We start from the raw sequence: 18322 nt of genomic DNA on the forward strand, positions 1-18322 counted from the left end.
CCGTGATTGGTGTAGATATAGTATTTGATATTATGATAATGTATTGTAATAAAAAAAAATTATCAGTATTTCATATTTATATACAAGCAGTTATGACATATGAGGGACATACATACATGTTAGTTTTTTCGTTGGCGGCGCATTGTATGTTTTATATGTTGTTATGTCGTTCAAATCTTAAATTATTAAAAATATCACCATCGAGAGAAATTCATCGAAATATTATAAACAATTGACGTTCTTGTACAAAATAATTTAATGTAGTTTAAAATTTAACTAACCTAAATTGTTATAACGATTGTAACTGCCTATTCCACGGTCTAAAATTAAACTGTAACTGTACTGTAAAATTAAAATGTACTTATTTATTTTTATTTATTTATTTTATAATACAAAGTACCATTTTGTTTCGTCAACATTTTTTTAATTAGCAATTGTTTTAATATATATATATATATATATATATATATATATATATATATATATATATATATATATATATATATATATATATATATATATATATGTATATATATATATGTTCAGATAAGTCCTAAATAACTAATATACTATTGAATGTTGGTATATAATGATGTAACTATGATGTGTGAATTGACAAAAACATAAAGATTATTTAATAAAATTGTGTCTTATTACAATGACATTCTGCCACATGTGTATCAACTAATTTACTTTGGAGCGTAACGGAGTAAGCAAATTTTTCCTTAAAAGAGGTCTTAGCCCACTTGGGAATATTAGGTTGTTGCTTTATCCTTATATTTATACCTTCCTACATTTATGACAAGATATTTGCATTTTGAATTTTATTTGATAAACTAAAACACGGTCCCAGTATTCTGACCATGACTTAAGCTAAGGTTGATTTAAAAGGCTGATCGCGATCGTCTCAGTTGATTGAAGATTTTTTGAGTGTCTAATGATTATTCTCAAACCAATAAAAATATAAATTGAACTATTCTGTCTATATTTCTGCACAAAAACATGTCCAGTGATTAGTACATTAAAAGATTAGCTTACGTTATAAAGTAACCTTCCGCCGCGTCTGTACGCGATAAACTCATTACCTAACCGTTTTTACTATTGGACGGAGTTTATTTATTTACGATTCTACATAAGTTTAAATTACTGAAATGTGATGATAATTATTGAAGTTATCAGAAAAAGTATGCCAACCGTTAGAGGTTATTATGGTATTAATCGTTTTATAGTAGACTTTTATCCTACCCGTGCGAAACTGGGTCTGGTAGCTAGTAAAATATAAATGTCTGTCCATAACTCGTTCAAGCTATTGATTTTAAACAGAGACCTCTTAGGTTATATTTAAAAAGCTACCACTTAAGCAAAGAAACAGTAAGTATATTTATAATCTTGGAGTTCCAAGCTTGCTTCGTGCCAGATTTTAACGCATTCGCTTCAGTGCCCACGAACGAGCAACGGATAGACAAAGTTAATTAATGTATTTGATTGTTTTTTGTGCTTGGTCTTAAAACACCGTACATTATTAAGGGTATTTTGTTGGCATCACAGGCACATTGTATTATAAATAAAGTAATTGTAAAACATCTTTGACCTGATATAATTGTCAGATAAATAAAATATAAATTGTTATAATTATACGTATTAAGGGACGGGACTAATCAACTTACACGTGTAAGTGAGTAAATAAATATAAAAGGTTATAAATAAATGAAAATCTTTCATAAAACTAAATATGCTTTATTCCACGTTATATCATTCATTGGTCACAAACAAGTTGCACTTCGACAATGAAACTTAAGTTACTCCGAGCATGAATTTCGGTATATAATATAATTTATGCAAGTAACAATTCCATTTGTTGACAAACAAAACATTACTAAACAGATACATTCATGTCACAAGTTCATTAACAGAAAAAAAACAATCAAGTGATTATTTTACATGTATAATTTATAGGTAATCTTGTGCCAAATTCAAAATGAATTAAACGGACGATTGACGTCAATAATATAATATATTTCATTGTATACAAATCGCGAGAAATACATTACGTTTCGGTAATTATTGTTAACAGTGTTTCGTGGCAATCAGCGTCTCGACGAAATTACAATTTATCTTAAATAATGTTTCATTTCCATCATTTGAACATTGTTATTGCTTATCGTGTTCAGTAAACTACGCTCTTCTGTTTGTTTATATTTTAAAATTATTGTTAATAACAATAATTTGATAAATTCAACGAGTACGCACCGCGATTAAATAATCACCATAAATTTAACGTATATCAACATGTTTTAAACTCTTATATATAGTATTTTACAAAAATTATAATCAATATCACAAATAAAATACAAAACTGCGTTAATTTCCTCACGGGTCTGAAAATGTGTTAATGTTAATTACTTAACTCTTAATATAGGTACTAGACAGCCTGACCAGAGGATTCATTGAAGTGAGTAAAACACGGCTGCTTTCTCCATACATCGATCTTTTATAAAATGGCTTGTAATTTAACTTATCACAATTTCCTACTTCCGTTATTTCTGTATCTTAATATGTTTAAATGTATTACTAAGATCGAGCTGAATGTCTGGTCAGATCGTCTAAACAGACACTATTGCATCAAAAGTTTTTCAACTATGTATTAGGCACTCAAATATTTTGTTATATTTAATTCTAACACGGTCGGGCATTTAAATATACAAAGCAATTATAAAAAGTAAAAGATAGACAGACGATAGACTTTTAAAAAGTCGAACATTCTCTCATTTACTAACAGCAATAGTTGTTTAAAGGCTAACAATCGCTGAATATGTTTAATGGGTATATCGTTGGAAAAACTGAAATGACAAACGATGAATGCAATAGAACTTTGCTGTGGACCGTACTTTATGCTACATTCCCTTTAACGCTATCTCCTTAAGACGATTATACTCGGTGTCGATCAAATTGAAGTACATTTTGCTAGACGAAGAATTATTTAATAATAATAAAAAATAATAAAATTTACAATTATTTAATTACAAAGACAATATGATATAAAATAAATAGTTTTTAATATATCACCGTAGTACAATCGCTTACACCGCTCTCCGTTACACATTACGCGCCACAAGTTATAAAGTTCAGTCTATAGTGGCATTCGTTGACGATACGAGTCGCTACGAAACGCGTTTAAGAAATTCGTTGAAAAACAAATAAATCAGCCTTCGCTTTTGGACATTCGAAAACTTTTATTTCACAGTAACGACTTTCATTCACAACGCAAACTACATAGAAGTTCCTCTCCTAATTTTGATTATGCTAATGATCACAATTTACCTAACCTGTGTCGTAGATATCTAGCGAAATTTGTCATTTAATAATCCGCCTAGCCTCAACTACACGTCACGTTTGCGGGACAATCGCTTAAATCCCAAATAAAACTAGATTGCTGCGACGTCAACTGCGGTACCGCTTCAGCTTCCCCGCCGCGCCTCGCTAGCGAATTGTATTCCATACTTCGATATCAGTGTCTCAGCCGGCCCGCCATTCATACGGACGTATCGCTAATAAATGTCGGAGCCGGCACATTTGTAGATATATATTTTATAATATATTAAGCTTTATTGTACCGTCATTTAACATTATCGGATTATATTAACATTATATATATGTATATAGGTGTAAAGTTGGAGTAACTGTCATGGCGTCTTGTGGAATAGTCTTTGAGTCATACATTCTTACAAATAACAAAACAATGTTTTAAAATGTTAAACGAAGCAGGCTGACTAGTATAAACAAACTATTGTATCGCAACGCGCGCCGAGCGCACGACCCCCTCATAGTTACATTTACGTGAAGCCGCCTTCAGAGACCGTTAGGACGAGATGGATGCTATTACATTATCAACATACTCTGCAACACTATAGAGTGATTTATCGTCAAGTAAAAAACAAAAATCGATAACATTATGTAAACTTTATTAGAACAATATAGAACTGATTTGGAAGTAATCGTTAATTAATTAATATCTAATTAGTATAGGAGAGTCAATCGTTCGACCGACGCGTCACTCGTGAGCAGTTCATTGAGGAATACTGTCGTTGAATCGGAGACGAATTCGCCGAGCGAGCGCCGCAGCGTTTTAAACGTCGCGGGCGCCGCTCGGCTGCGCGGGTGGAGAGGCGGGGCGGGCTCGTCACCGCAGGCGGCAGCGCCGGCACACGCGCACCGCGCCCAGCTCGCCCCACGGGCTCATCTCCGAGCACGAACCGCAGAATATGCCGCCGCACCGCCTGCGGGACAACGCTACTGTACTCCTGGCACTTCGACTGTTATTAACTCAAAATTAACTTAAAAAATGTTTATTTAATTTATTTTGCATTTAATATGCACATTTAAATGATTACAATTGATATTGTTATAAAACTGTTAAATAATTCAATTTCATAATTTTTATTATATAATTGATCCAAAGAAACAATCTTGTGATAATTACTAATGTTCAATATATTTAGTGCACGCTGTGATTACATATAAAAAGAAATACAATTATCAAGTGTGTTCAATTGTTAACTATATAAAATTAATACTATTGTCATTTCTGTTGGTGATCCTTTAAAATAAATAAATAAATAGACAAACGGGCAAAGGTGTCGCGGGAGGGCCGACACAGCCGCGGGACAATAGTCACCTGCAGTGGTGCCGCCGGCGCGCCAGCCAGAACTGGTTGCGGCAGTGCTGGCAGCGCGGCGCCGCGCTGTCGGGCAGCCACAGCACGCCGCGCGCCTCCTCGCCCACCTCCACCTCGGACGCGCTGCCGCTGCTGCTGCCGCTCGCCGCGCTGCTGCCGCCGCCGCTGCCGCGACTCGCCGCGCTGCCGCCGTTGCCGTTGCGGCACACCTGCTTTTAATTAGAAGCTCTTTAAATAGGCTATTTGACTGGTTTTTAAAATCCCTTTTTTATTATTTAGTAGAGGTTAAGGAACCCAGTAAATGTTGATTTTTTTATTACTATTCTATATTTGCTGAAAAATATCATATTAAAAATTCCATATTTAAGGCGCTGCAATGGGGTCGGTGACGTCACTTTGCTGTATTTTAATCTGTGGTACATATAGTAGAATAGCAAGGTTTACAAGAAAGTGACTTCATCATAAGCCCGGCCAATCAGGAGCGTATTGTGTCACGTGACAAACGTTTGAAAAAATGCATTTTTATTTATTTATTTTTGAATAAATTAGGTATTATTTTCAAGTTTCGTTTTTAAATAACCATTTTTAAACTCATAATATACACGTTCATTGATTACAATAATTCACAATTTATTTTTCGCATTGTCAAACAGCCTATTATGTGGGGGCAGCGAATATCATTGTATTACAAAAATAAACACCATAAACTATTCTTTCACATTATTTTCATAACATTAAGTATTATTGTTATAAAAAATAAATTAGCGCGAAATTTTATTCATCTACGTATTTATAGGTTTCCACAGACATAAATAGGAAAGTAAAATTATTTATATTCATGTAAAACTTGGGATAAAAGTGGAATCGATTATACCTGTGCTTGCGCGGCGGGCTGCGGCGCGGGCGGCGGCGCGGGAGACGCCCTCCGGAGAGCCTCGCGCGCCTCGCGGAGCTGCCCGCTCAGTTCCTCTACCACTTTCTGTGAAAGATACAGTTGGCCGTCAGTATAACTTCAGTAAATTACTTCCTTCCAGAAAATTGGAGATCACTTTGATCAACGAAACACTAGATAGATTTTAATTTTTTGTACATTTCTTAATGATTATAAAATTATCGGTCGAAATATCAAAATGATTGTATGCAGGCCTAAATGATAGGAGTCGTCACCTTCTGGTAGAGGATGATCTGGTGCAGGCGCGCCTGCAGCGGGTCGGCGGCGGGCGGCAGGCCGTCGAGCGAGTCGCAGTGCGCGCGCAGGCCGGCGCCGCACACGCAGCGCGCGCGCGACGCGCCCGCGCCGCCCTCGCACGCGCCGCACCAGCACGCGTCGCTCGAGCCCGACGACTCCTCGCCCGCCAGGCACACGGCGCAGTGCGGGCACGGCGCGCACGCGGGCCGCGCGCGCCGCGGCGACGCGGGACACAGCGTCAGCTGGCTGGCCACGCGCGTGCCCGCCGCGCCCGCCGCGCCCGCCCCGCCCGCCGCGCCCTCCGCCTCGCCCTCGCTCTCCGAGCTCGCGCCGCTGGACGACGCGCCGCCTGCCGATGTCGGGCGTTAAGTATCGGTAGTCGATAGCATGGACTGGGACTTGTGCGGTTGGTCAATGGAAGAAGTCTATTATAGCGTTGACGCATTGTAACGCATTCTAATATAAGAGTCTGTTTTGCTTATTACATAAAGTGGCTTACATATTTAAGGTCATAATTATGAATATATATTAAAGCTAATTTCGTTACGAGCTCACCATTCAAGTCAACTTCGAGAAATTTCGTGGCAACGTCCACCAAGCCGTTAACATCCCCGTTGCCCATCTCCCTGTTGTGGTTGGTGAGCTGGCTCACTATGTTGTGATTGACCGCGTCGCCCTCGGTGGAATTGTGGTTGTCGAGGGGCGCCTCTTGCAGGCGGTTCATCTTGGGCTCGGTGTGGTTCTGCGGCGAGCTCTCGGGGACGTCGAAGCCGGTGGAGGACTGGTTGCTGGACTCGGATATAGAGCGCCACGTTATGCTTATGTTTCTCGTTCTCGCTGTTTCTCTGGCCGCCTGAGGTAACAAACAAAATCATTTGCAAACATTTATTACAGAAAATAACGACTTCTATAAAATTGTGTTCGAACAAAAGCTTGCCGTGTGACGTTAATTTTTGGGACACCTGTATATTTAAATATAATATTCATTCGAATTATTATAAGATACAACAACAACAACTGCCTGTAAATTCCCACTGCTGGGCTAAAGGCCTCCGCTCCCGTTGAGGAGAAGGTTCGGAAAATATTCCATCACGCTGTTCCAATGCGGGTTGGTGGAATACACATGTGGCAGAATTTCTATGAAATTTGTCACATGCAGGTTTCCTCACGATGTCTTAACTGCAAATGAAGTAGAACTCACCTCAGCCATGCCCAGCACGTCGGTGTAGGTCTCGCACACGAACACGGGCGGCTCGTCGGGCGTGTCTGCCGGGGCGTCGCCCGCCTGCTCGCCGGCGGGCGCGGCGGGCGCGGCCACCAGCTCGCGCTCCAGCGATGACGAGTTGCTGGTGATGTCGCGCAGCCTGTTCTCGAAGTGATCCGGGTGAAGGCCGTCGACCTGAATCAAATAATTTCATTGTGATAAGTCCAATCTGTTAACTTCTTTTTTAAATGAGAATAACCATGCGCAAAAACAATTAAGATATTATTAACATTCATAGAGTCGAGATGGCCCAGTGGAGAGTCGAGATGGCCCAGTGGTTAGAACGCGTGCATCTTAAGCGATGATTGCGGGTTCACATACAAGCACCGCTGATTCATGTGCTTAATTTGTGTTTATAATTCATCTCGTGCTCAGCGGTGAAGGAAAACATCGTGAGGAAACCTGCATGTGACAAATTTCATAGAAATTCTGCCACATGTGTATTCCACCAACCCGCATTGGAACAGCGTGGTGGAATATGTTCTAAACCTTCTCCTCAAAGGGAGAGGAGGCCTTTAGCCCAGCAGTGGGAATTTACAGGCTGTTGTTGTTGTAACATTCATATTTGGCCCTTCTTTTAAGCTGATCACTTGTGTTAGGAGTGGGGATGACAATAGCCCAAAGTGTCAAGATTGATCTAGCGACTTTTGAAATCGCTAGGCGGCTTAAACCATTGCGCTATTTACGTTTAACTAATCATTATTTTTGTTTAAATTATATTTATCAATATAATCACTTCACATGATGGTAGCTCCTGCTTATCACACGTTCCACGGCATTGCTTATTATTATCTTATTCGGGTAGAAATTGCAAAGACATGCACAAGGGACATCGTAGCTCTCAAAGTAGTTGGAGCATTGGCTATGGTTGTATTGCGGTGGTGGACCATTTGCCAACCTGTGAACCTAATTTACTCCAAAAACCACTTGGTTTACCTGGTCGGTTTCCGTATCAGTATCTCCCGTCAGCTGCTCAACGCAGCTGTCTGTGAGCACTGGAGCCTCGCCCTCCGAGCGTTCCGCGGGTGGGGCGCCGTTTACTACCAATGATAATTTCCTAGAACAGAAAATATCTATTTAATGATATGCCTCGTTTTCTATAGTATATCTTTACTCTTCAAGTAAAGAGTTAGAGCTTACATGACATCTGGCGCCAAATTAGGGTCGCTGCATCTCCTCTGTGTAGTTCTCTTCTCGCCCTCGTTGAGCAGGTTATCACAGGATCTAGTTTTCGTCATTAAGCCTGCAATATGTATTCAAAACTTCGTTACTTTAAAGCGGCAGAGGTTAGTATACATAAATAAAACATAAATATTAAGCTCCTTCGCTGAAGGATATTTCTATAAGTTAAGTCTTTTTTTGAGTGTACAAAAAAGCAGCGTTCATAATTAATTGATTAGCGTTCAAATAAATTAATGAAATAAAAAGAGGCCAAGGGCGCAGTTACCGTTGGCGGGGGGCGCGGCGGGGGGCGCGGGCGCGGGGGGCGCGGGCGCGGCGCGCGGGGGCTCCCGCTCGCGCTCGCCGCGCAGCAGCCCCCACCACACCTGCATCGCGCGCACGCTGCACTCCGGCCAGATCACCTGCGACCAACACCAAAATCAACTTTATTCGAGTGGGCTTCTTACAAGCACTAAGTGAAGCTACCACCGGTTCGGAAAGTAGAGAAACTCAGTAGTTACTCTTACACATTAGACACACTATTTATGAGACAACATCACATACATTACTCTGATCCCAATGTAAGTAGCTTAAGCACTTGTGTTACGGAAAATCAGAAGTAACGACGGTACCACAAACACCCAGATCCATGGCAACTTAGGAAACTAATGATAATCTACATCGACTCAGCCGAGAATCGAAACCTCGAAGTGGCGTATCCATGAAAACCAGTGTACACACCACTCGACCATGGAGGTCGTCGTCACTATTTAGTGTGAATAATTAGCGTCGGCGGCGGTACCTGGTCGTGCGGGTGGTGCGGCGGCGGTACCTGGTCGTGCGGGTGGTGCGGCGGCGGTACCTGGTCGTGCGGGTGGTGCGGCGGCGGTACCTGGTCGTGCGGGTGGTGCGGCGGCGGTACCTGGTCGTGCGGGTGGTGCGGCGGCGGTACCTGGTCGTGCGGGTGGTGCGGCGGCGTGTAGAGGTGGTTGCGGTAGGCGGGCGCGCGCAGCAGGTGCCACACGTGCGCCGTCGTGTCGGCGGCGCGGCACTCGGCGCGCTCGCGGCTCGTGTTGCACAGGAACGTGCCGAACATGCACGAGTGCACGTGCGTCGCCAGCTTTATCTGCGGATTTGCGTCGCCGTCAATCGCTCGCTCCGTTTTATTCTATTCGCTGCCCGGTAAAGCCTATTAGAAAGGCGGGGGCGGAAGTCGGTGGAGGCATTTAAGGCTAAGAGAGGATTTATCAGACTTAAGCCTGACGCCACACCTTTCCTGCAATTGCTGTTGGAATTGTTCCCAGGCAACAAATTCTACTCAGCCAGAACCATGACATATTGTAATAGAAAGGTATTTAATTGGTAGAATTGAGTAAGGTTAACGCGACAGTTACTCACTAGATAAGCCTCGTTGAATTCGAAGCTGCAGGGATACTGCAGCATCATCTGGTACACGACGTGCAACCACTGCAGGAAGATGGGGGATCGCTCGTTGGGGTCCTCGGCGCCGAACTGGTGTCCGCAGCGATCCGCGAACTTGTGTCCGAAGTCCAGCCACTCCCGCTCGATTAGTATTCGGAAACCCTAAACGATATTGATAAACATTTTTCATTTATATACTATTTAAATCCTCCGTATATTTGGACAGTTTTATTAGAATAGTTATAAGTTTAAGTCATATTCCTAATTAGATTTTTAAGAATTATTAAAATAATTTTAGTATCGTCATCAAGAATAAAGCATTGACGCCAAAACATACTTTATAAAAAAAAAATAATCCCTATATTAAAAACAAATATTACAAAATCTGTACTGTCGTCCAGTATGCATGTAGTGTGTTTATGTGTGCGGGTAGAGTGTTTATGTGTGTGTGTGTGTAGTGTGTTTATGTGTGCGTGTAGTGTTTATGAGTGTGTAGTGTGTGTATTCGAGTAGAATGTTTATGTGTGCGTGTAGTGTGTGTTTACCTGCAGCGTGCGGTAGTAGGGGTCGAGTATGAGCTGCGCGGCGGCCACGAGCTGCGGCGTGCGGTCCCAGCCGTCCGAGCAGTGCACGAGCACGGGCCGGCCCGCGTGCGCCGCGCGCGCCACCGCCGTCGCCGCGCGCGCCACGCCGCACACGTACTGCGGCCACACCGTGCGCTCCAGGTTGCTGTGCCAGCTGCCGACAGACCGCCCCGTTACTGACGTCACGCCACTAACGCCGTTACGTCACGAGACACAAGGCGCTGTCCCCGTCTTACTTGGCCTGCTCGCCGGGCTCGGCGGAGAGCGCGCGCATCTGCTGGAAGCTGCGGCGCACGTGGTGTATGTTGGGCAGGCTCATGAACTGTATGTCGGCGGCGGGGTAGTACTGGGCGCACTCGCAGCCGCCGCCGCGCGCGCGGTTCGTGACCGCCGACGCGTACGAGCGCGCGTCCACTATCAGCAGCTTCAGTTGCTGTGACAGGCATACACATTCATTGCTATTGAATTTATTATTTATTGTATCTATGAGTCTCCAACAAAAGACACACACTAAATACACATTCTTAAAATAAAACAGTATCAGGGTTACACAAGTTATGTGCTACTTCAATTATAGGAGACCAAATCATGTAAAAATTTTGCAATGTAGCAACTGGACTAGTTTACTTCCTTTTAAAGAATTATAATTTGACGGGCTGTATAGTGCCACCATTTACCTTATTAGGAGTGGGTCTGTCCTGGTTACACGCAGTGACGAATGCGGCCAATAATCGTTCGTCTTCGCTGGAACGCCAGCCAAGCCAGCCGACTTCCGGCTGCGACGAGCGCGCTATCACCGCTCCCGTGGACCGGTGGCGCCAAACCACCGCCGGAATACGCCGCATTGCGCGGAAACTAGGCCGACATCATTATCGTTGATTCGAGAGAGTATTCAAACTTCATTGATTCGCTTTACCTTCGACTATTTGAATCAAACTTAATGATCGGGTATAGCAAATTAAAAGTTCTTTCTCATACAAGTTTATTATTATTCAAATCGCTGCCTGATATGAGAAACTATTAAATTATGAAACAAAAGCTAGTTAAAAGGTGTAGATATACCAGGGAACCATAAAAGTGTTAAAGGAATCATTTTCGTTAGTTCTTTATGTAGAAATCAATATGTGAAATGTTTTTATAACGTCAAATAAGCCTCATTCTCACCGTGCTACGGAGTCCAGGTCTTCGTCACCGATGCAGGCCGGCACGATGAGCAGCGGCGGGTAGGAGGGGCATAGCTTGTACTCTGCATTGGCAGCGGTGACGCGCCACGCGCCTTTAGTCGTGAAACCGAGTCGTTCCAACTAGAGATCAGACAAATCAATACTGGTTTATTGGAGACAACTTTCATACGTGTTCTGAACGACAATTTCTTAATATGGCAATTTAAATTAAAATAAAACCTACATATTTATAGCAAGGGTAGTTTAGATTAGATTTTAAATTAAAAATACGGATTTAATATATAGTTTTTTAAATTTAAATATAATATTTCTTTATATAACATGGTATATTTACTTTATTGTAATATTGTTAAACAAAGTTTGCATAATGTAATATTAAAACAAGTATCGATTGTGCAATAAAAAATACTGTCTGACCCAAGATTACACCGTTTTCATACCTTTGACCTCAAGATATCAATGGAATTTTTATGATAAAAATAATTTTTATTCTTCTATAATGTTTATCCAACCTTTGAGTCGCTATTAAAACAGTTAAGAAAGCATTTATTTCAGACTTTTATATAAAACATTTTTATTAAAGGTTAAGTAAAACCAGAGCGTTACTAACCGTATTATCGAAACCATCTCTCTGAGTGAGTAATTACTTGAAATAATTCTAGATTTATTTAACGGCGGGTAATTATAAAAATTCATTAATATTTAAAAAGCGTGAAACGCCTTTTTAGAAAATAATGAAATAATAGGACACGACTACAATAATAAAAAAAAATGTTACTAGTATAATACATTGTATTCGAATGTTTTTTTGGAAAGTTTTTAAGTTTCGAAAGTACTAGGCAAGCATAAGCGCCGAGTGGTTACCTCTGGTCCGAACCAATGTCGTTGAGGGGCTTGTGACGCCCTCATGAGCGCTTTATGGACGGACGTGGGAGGTAGTTCCTTGGCCCAGGCGGCATATGCAGCTGCGAACGTTTCTTGTAGAGAACCAATGGGTACCAGAGCCGTGTTCAGTCTTCTCCACCACTCAACGCATTGGTCTCCTGTGTTGAATGAGCATCTGCAATTGAGATAATTATTATTATAGTAAGTAGTTTTAATTAAAGTATATATCGTTATTGAAAATCATTTTATTTGTGAAGACATTTATTTTTATCTGAGCCTAAAAATAATACAACCTTAATTTAATAATTTAATTGAGTCTCTTAGATACTCTTGAGATTTACTTGGTGGTAGGGCTTTGTGCAAGCCCGTCTGGGTAGGTACCACCCATTCATCAGTTATTCTACCGCCAAATAACAGTACTACAATATTGTTGGTGTTCCGGTCTGAAGGGTGAGTGAGCCAGTGTAACTGCAGGCACAAGGGACATAACATCTTAGTTCCCAAGGTTGGTGGCGCATTGACGATGTAAGGAATAGTTAATATTTCTTACAGCGTCATTGTCTATGGGCGATGGTGACCACTTACCATCAGGTGGCCCATATGCTTGTCCGCTAATACCATAAAAAAAAATAAAAAAAGACGACCTTTTATGTACTTATTATATAAAATGTATCATATAGTTGAGAATTAAACAAAACTATGAAAAGGCTGAATTAAATATTTAAGTACAATTGGAATTCTGATAAATGATGAACATAAACATTTTAAACCTAGCACGGGTTATTTATAGTTTTACTTTTCGCCTGAACCTCGTTACGATATAAGCATACCAGTTTTAAAGTCCTATGATAAGACAGACAGAACTAATTAAAATTATTCCTGTAGTTACAGCTTGCACAAACAGATACATATCATCCAGTTTTGTAATTATAGATTGTGTTTGTATTCAACTCGAAATGTTCATAACACTGCCTTAAGAGGGAACAATTACGTTATAGCGAGAACCTGTTGAACCGGTAAGCAAGGTTATTAATAATGAAACAGACCGTGGCAAATAAATGAAAATATGGAAAGAAGATATCGACGCTGATCGATTATTAAGTTGTTTTAATAATATTGTATGATAACTACTTCAATCTATGTTATCCTGGTCACAAGATATTGGATATATTGCCTTATTCTTAATTGACGTGAATTGTATTTCATAACCGGTCTCGAAACTCACAGATACCTGTCGGATGAAAATCTGCCAAATGTATATTTACGAACGCGAAATGTTTTGGGTCAATTATAGAAGTTTCTAACCGTAAGAAGAGGCGACCTCAACAGAATATTTCTTTTATTTATTAGTCATTATAATAGGCTATTTGACTGTATCACATTAAATATTCCATATTTAAATAGAGCGCGAAAACGCTACTTGGACAATATGGCGCTGCAGGGGGGTCAGCGACGTCACTTGCCTGTATTTAAATCTGTAGTACATATAGTAGAAAAGCAAGGTTAACAAGCAAGTGACTTCATAATAAGCCCGGCCAATCAGGAGTGTATTGTGTCACGTGACAATGGTTTAAAATAATATATTTTATAATTTTGAATAAATTAAGTCTTATTTTCAACTTTCGTTGGTAAATAACCATTGTAAACTAATAATATAATACTGATTACAATAATTGACAATTTATTTTTCAGATTGTCAAATAGCCTATTGAATATTACTTATAAATAGTCTATGAAATAGCATTCATACGTTAAATATTACAACCACTACACTTAAAGCAAGCACAGATAATACAAGCTCTTAAAGTATATTGAAAATCAACAAACGAACAATAACTTGTTCGCACTTGTGCCATTAGTTGTCATTTGTTTTACACAAACAACACACAAGTGACTTACTCAATACGTAACTCGAGAACGTCCCTTCGTAATCATCTCATCACAGAACGGCTGTTACTTTTGTAAAGAGACACTAATATAATATCACTTACAATATTCAATATCTTTTAATGAAATATTGGAAAGTATAGAGGCAATACACTCATCTGATGGTAAGTTTGCATTGCCCTACAGACGGTGTAACATTAATTAAAATTCGTAACCTCCTCTACTAGACTCAGAAGCGTTACACTTACTTATTAATTGACAAAAATCTACTACCAGATCGGAAGGAAGTCCTCCTAGAAAAGCTGGTTAAAGAAATTTTTGGGTGGTTTCTTAAATCCAAAATGTTTATTAGCAATGGGGGGGAGATGTTTTAGTGCTCAGGATGTTCTTTGCCCTATATAGTTGTTAGGTTGAAGTTGAAGGTTTTGTGTGATTCTTTTGTAAAAGCTTGTATGTGCATTGTCCCAGAAAAGAATTATACATCCTGTGTAGTCAGGGAACAGGAGTAATCAGTTTATGTTAATTCCTTATATTAAATAGAAACACATCGCAATTTAATAGTAACAGGACATAATAGTTTCTTAGGAGATACTTACTTTAATTGTCGGCCGTGTTTACAGAGTATATATAAGCAGAGTAAATCGCGGATCTCCAGTGCGTCAATAAGCCGTAACGGCACCGAAGCACCGGGCCCGCCACGCCTTCGCGGCTGCAAGTGAAGCCGGTAGTTTGACATCGCAATCGTGCCGCCGTCTGCCGTGCGGCCCACCCACTGCGGAGAGAGCGCCTCATTGTTATGATAGCCTGGTATTTAAAGTGCATTAAATATATATTTATTAAAGTAAAATTATGGTTTTAGTTTAAGAGATTTTTTTTTAATATTTATAAATATTAATTAATAAGTATATACTTTGTAAGGTAATTGATTTATATAATAATTATTATTTATTACTGCGGTGCGAGTTACGACCCGGTAATCTGTTGAACCTAGCAATACATTAAATGAGACCGTAGAAAATACAATTCCAATTAATGATAATATTAACTGATTAAAATAAATAAAGAAAATAATATTTTTTTTATTCTTAATATTATTACATCTATTATGCCATTTAAATATTATAAATTATAATATACATTAATCGCTTAATGGTGTCAATGACTATAGCTAAGTGTTAACCCCTGTTGATTAGCAACGGGAAAGTGACAATGTGTCTACTTTCACGCCTTAAATAATTCCGCTCGTCATGGAATGGAAAAAGTAGTACGAATTCCACGTAATATAAGGCCGTTTCATCCACGGGGATTAAGGCTAGTTAATCATGTATTTAAACACTTTACATAATTGTTAAATCGTATTCAATATTTATAATTTTTTGCAAGGCACGGTATACATGCATTACAATGTCATGGTGTCTATGTTGCAATTAAGAAATATATAACAATTAATATAATTTTAAATAAACCCAATTTTGGAAACAATTATATGGTATGTATGAACTTACCTTATTCGACCAAAGTAAAGGCTAATGTACAATGTTAAAGACAGATTTAATTGGTGGTTCTTCCCGATATAATCTACATTCCGGACGAGTGGGAGCTTTGGATTTAATTACTCTTATAAATTGACCTTTAAAATGCCTTGTAAGAGATTGCTGGAATGTAGTTTATTTTGTTCGTGTAAAAGGGACTGCTTTGATCGTTCTTTAAAATAAACTTGTCACTTTCAGGTAGTCGTTTTAAACGCTATTATGATTTAATATTACTAAATAAAATATTATCTCTTAATATACTTTGTTATATAAATCACAAGGAAGCAATTACAAAGATGATCTTGGAACAACAAAAGAAGCAACTCTCATAATTTTCAAAACAATTTGATATTTTTTCTTTTCGAACAGGTTTTTAATAGTATTGCGAGAATTATATCTATGTAGATTATACCTGTTGTCTATTGTATCTGTACATATTATTTATGGATATTAAATGTTTTAGTCGGAAAACCTCTCATTTGGAATACCGAGAGCTGTTGCTCCAGGGCCCTGCTCTATATCGGGCCCTGCATATGTCTATCATTAGAAAATCCAAAATTAAATATCATTATTACGTAAATTCCATTTAAAATATTAAGTATTTAACAATTTCAATGAACTTGCAATTATAATGCATACACACAGATAAAATCACATAACGCGGTTCGTTCAACTCGGCCCGACCTGATGACCTTTAATACCGTCGTGTATACAAATATCTATTACAAATAACTTTTAGCTTATTAATTATGTTAGTGATCAACGTCATTGGTTCGCCAGTGGCTATTATCAGTACTGATTATATAATGACCAGAAAATGCATCGCTTGACGAGAAATATAGAGATAAATAATTCTTAAATATAGTCCATCTGATTTAAGATCAGCGATATAGTACTGAATAATACAGACATTCCTGCCCACAAATGGTAGTCAATATATATTTTAGGATATAATAATTCCCCAAGCTTTTAATCAATATACAATATATTTATTGAACATATTTTTGAGTTGAGGTGTCATAAGAATATTAAATAGGTTCTACAGATGATTCGTGGTGATCGGTTATTTCACTGACTTCTTATTATTTCTACACTTACTATAAATAATAATTTAAAAAACCATAAAACGGTAAATATATTTAATCATGATACATTTATGATACTATGGATTGAGATTATTATTAAAACTAATTTCGTTAAAAAAATGTTAATATGAGCGAATCAAGCGGCGCTTGGACTGCTAGACACTTGTTTATTGTTTATACATAGATTAATAATGCAATAAATATAATGTTGCCTACATGCATACGTAACAAAAATAATTAACAATTATACAATACCTACGAAATTAATTAGTCTGTTCGTTAAACAAATAAAAATAAGCTAATAACACAAAGTTACGTTATATTATCTAATAAGAAGTGAGATTATAATTAAAGTTAACTACATAATAGGTATGTACCTACATATGTATTGGTTAATCTGTTAGTTTAATGTTGACAACTATTTAAAGGGGTCTTAATAATTAATTTATTTGTACTAATTGTTGTGTAATACAATTTAAATTAATTATTTTTGTGGTTTGTAAAAAAGTACGTTATTGTGATAGTGTTTTAGTTTAGCTACGGTGTACGATGGTGAGAATGGTCTAGAAATAATTTGCCATTGAAATTATATATGAGGAAACTTTAAGGATTTTAAGGTCCTTACTTTAAATGGGTAGTATTTATACCTGTACAAATTCGCCGCATATTGGAGCGAAACCGGAATCCAAACCGGGCTCGTCGTAGTGCGTGCGCATGCGCGGGTAGAGGTCCGAGGCGCGCACGCGGTGCGGTGGAGGCTCCGGCTGCGGCGGCGCGCGGTACCGCTCGCGCTCGCTCATCTCGCTCGACGTCGCTGCCACCTGGAACAAATAATATAACAACGATTAAAACTATTGTCCACTGTACTGTACTATTAATAAAATAATCATTAGAACCTGCTACTGAACCCTAATACAGGTTAATCACATTGTTTTCTTTGACCGATCACGAAATAAAATACAAGTATTGTTTTGCTATCAGCAGCAGAAAATATTGCGAAAACATTTGCTAATCACATTTATAAAACCTAGGACTAAAACGAAAAAATTAATAAAATCATCCACTTCATCTTAAATTAATTACAAACTGGTCCAAATCTTCGGAAAAATGATTATATTTTCACCATAACTATGATAAAGTTAACATAAAAAGTAATGACGAAAACCGTATTGTAAATATTGATCAAAGTTGCAATATAATTACATTCCACCCGCAGAGCACGTCGAGGAGGGCTAAATATATTTTAAGACCTATCTTAACAAGATACACGTTCGATTTAACAATATTGACAACTTAAACTGGCACACACTATCGTAGGGTGCACTCCAAATAGAAATTGTGGAGATATCTCAAGTGAGTGACGGCTTGCTTTCTCCCTCATTCGAGAGGCAAAGTTCAGATCGCATTCGTGTAACAATCGCATAGACTATAATAATACACGAATCTTACGAACA

At 38.8% G+C, this 18322-nt stretch overlaps 1 protein-coding gene across 4 annotated transcripts in view; it reads right to left on the reverse strand.

Moving 5' to 3' along the window:
* Positions 1-1721: 1721 nt before the first annotated feature.
* LOC124533270 (myotubularin-related protein 4) overlaps positions 1722-18322 on the reverse strand; it is an 87173-nt gene continuing 70572 nt past the window's right edge. For all 4 annotated transcript variants that reach the window (XM_047108480.1, XM_047108477.1, XM_047108478.1 and 1 more), the window contains 18 exons: positions 17516-17689; positions 14848-15023; positions 12344-12539; positions 11460-11599; positions 10973-11150; positions 10532-10728; positions 10257-10449; positions 9688-9873; positions 9242-9415; positions 8576-8711; positions 8269-8371; positions 8065-8185; positions 7066-7263; positions 6420-6717; positions 5843-6213; positions 5550-5654; positions 4676-4884; positions 1722-4277 (listed from right to left, as the gene is read on the reverse strand). In XM_047108480.1, coding sequence (XP_046964436.1) covers positions 4181-4277; positions 4676-4884; positions 5550-5654; positions 5843-6213; positions 6420-6717; positions 7066-7263; positions 8065-8185; positions 8269-8371; positions 8576-8711; positions 9242-9415; positions 9688-9873; positions 10257-10449; positions 10532-10728; positions 10973-11150; positions 11460-11599; positions 12344-12539; positions 14848-15023; positions 17516-17668 — 3231 coding nt within the window. In that variant the 5' untranslated portion in view covers positions 17669-17689 and the 3' untranslated portion in view covers positions 1722-4180. The remainder of the gene's footprint in view (positions 4278-4675; positions 4885-5549; positions 5655-5842; positions 6214-6419; positions 6718-7065; positions 7264-8064; positions 8186-8268; positions 8372-8575; positions 8712-9241; positions 9416-9687; positions 9874-10256; positions 10450-10531; positions 10729-10972; positions 11151-11459; positions 11600-12343; positions 12540-14847; positions 15024-17515; positions 17690-18322) is intronic.

This window comes from Vanessa cardui, chromosome 10 (assembly GCF_905220365.1).
Source record: "Vanessa cardui chromosome 10, ilVanCard2.1, whole genome shotgun sequence".
NCBI classification, from domain to species: Eukaryota; Metazoa; Arthropoda; class Insecta; order Lepidoptera; family Nymphalidae; genus Vanessa; species Vanessa cardui.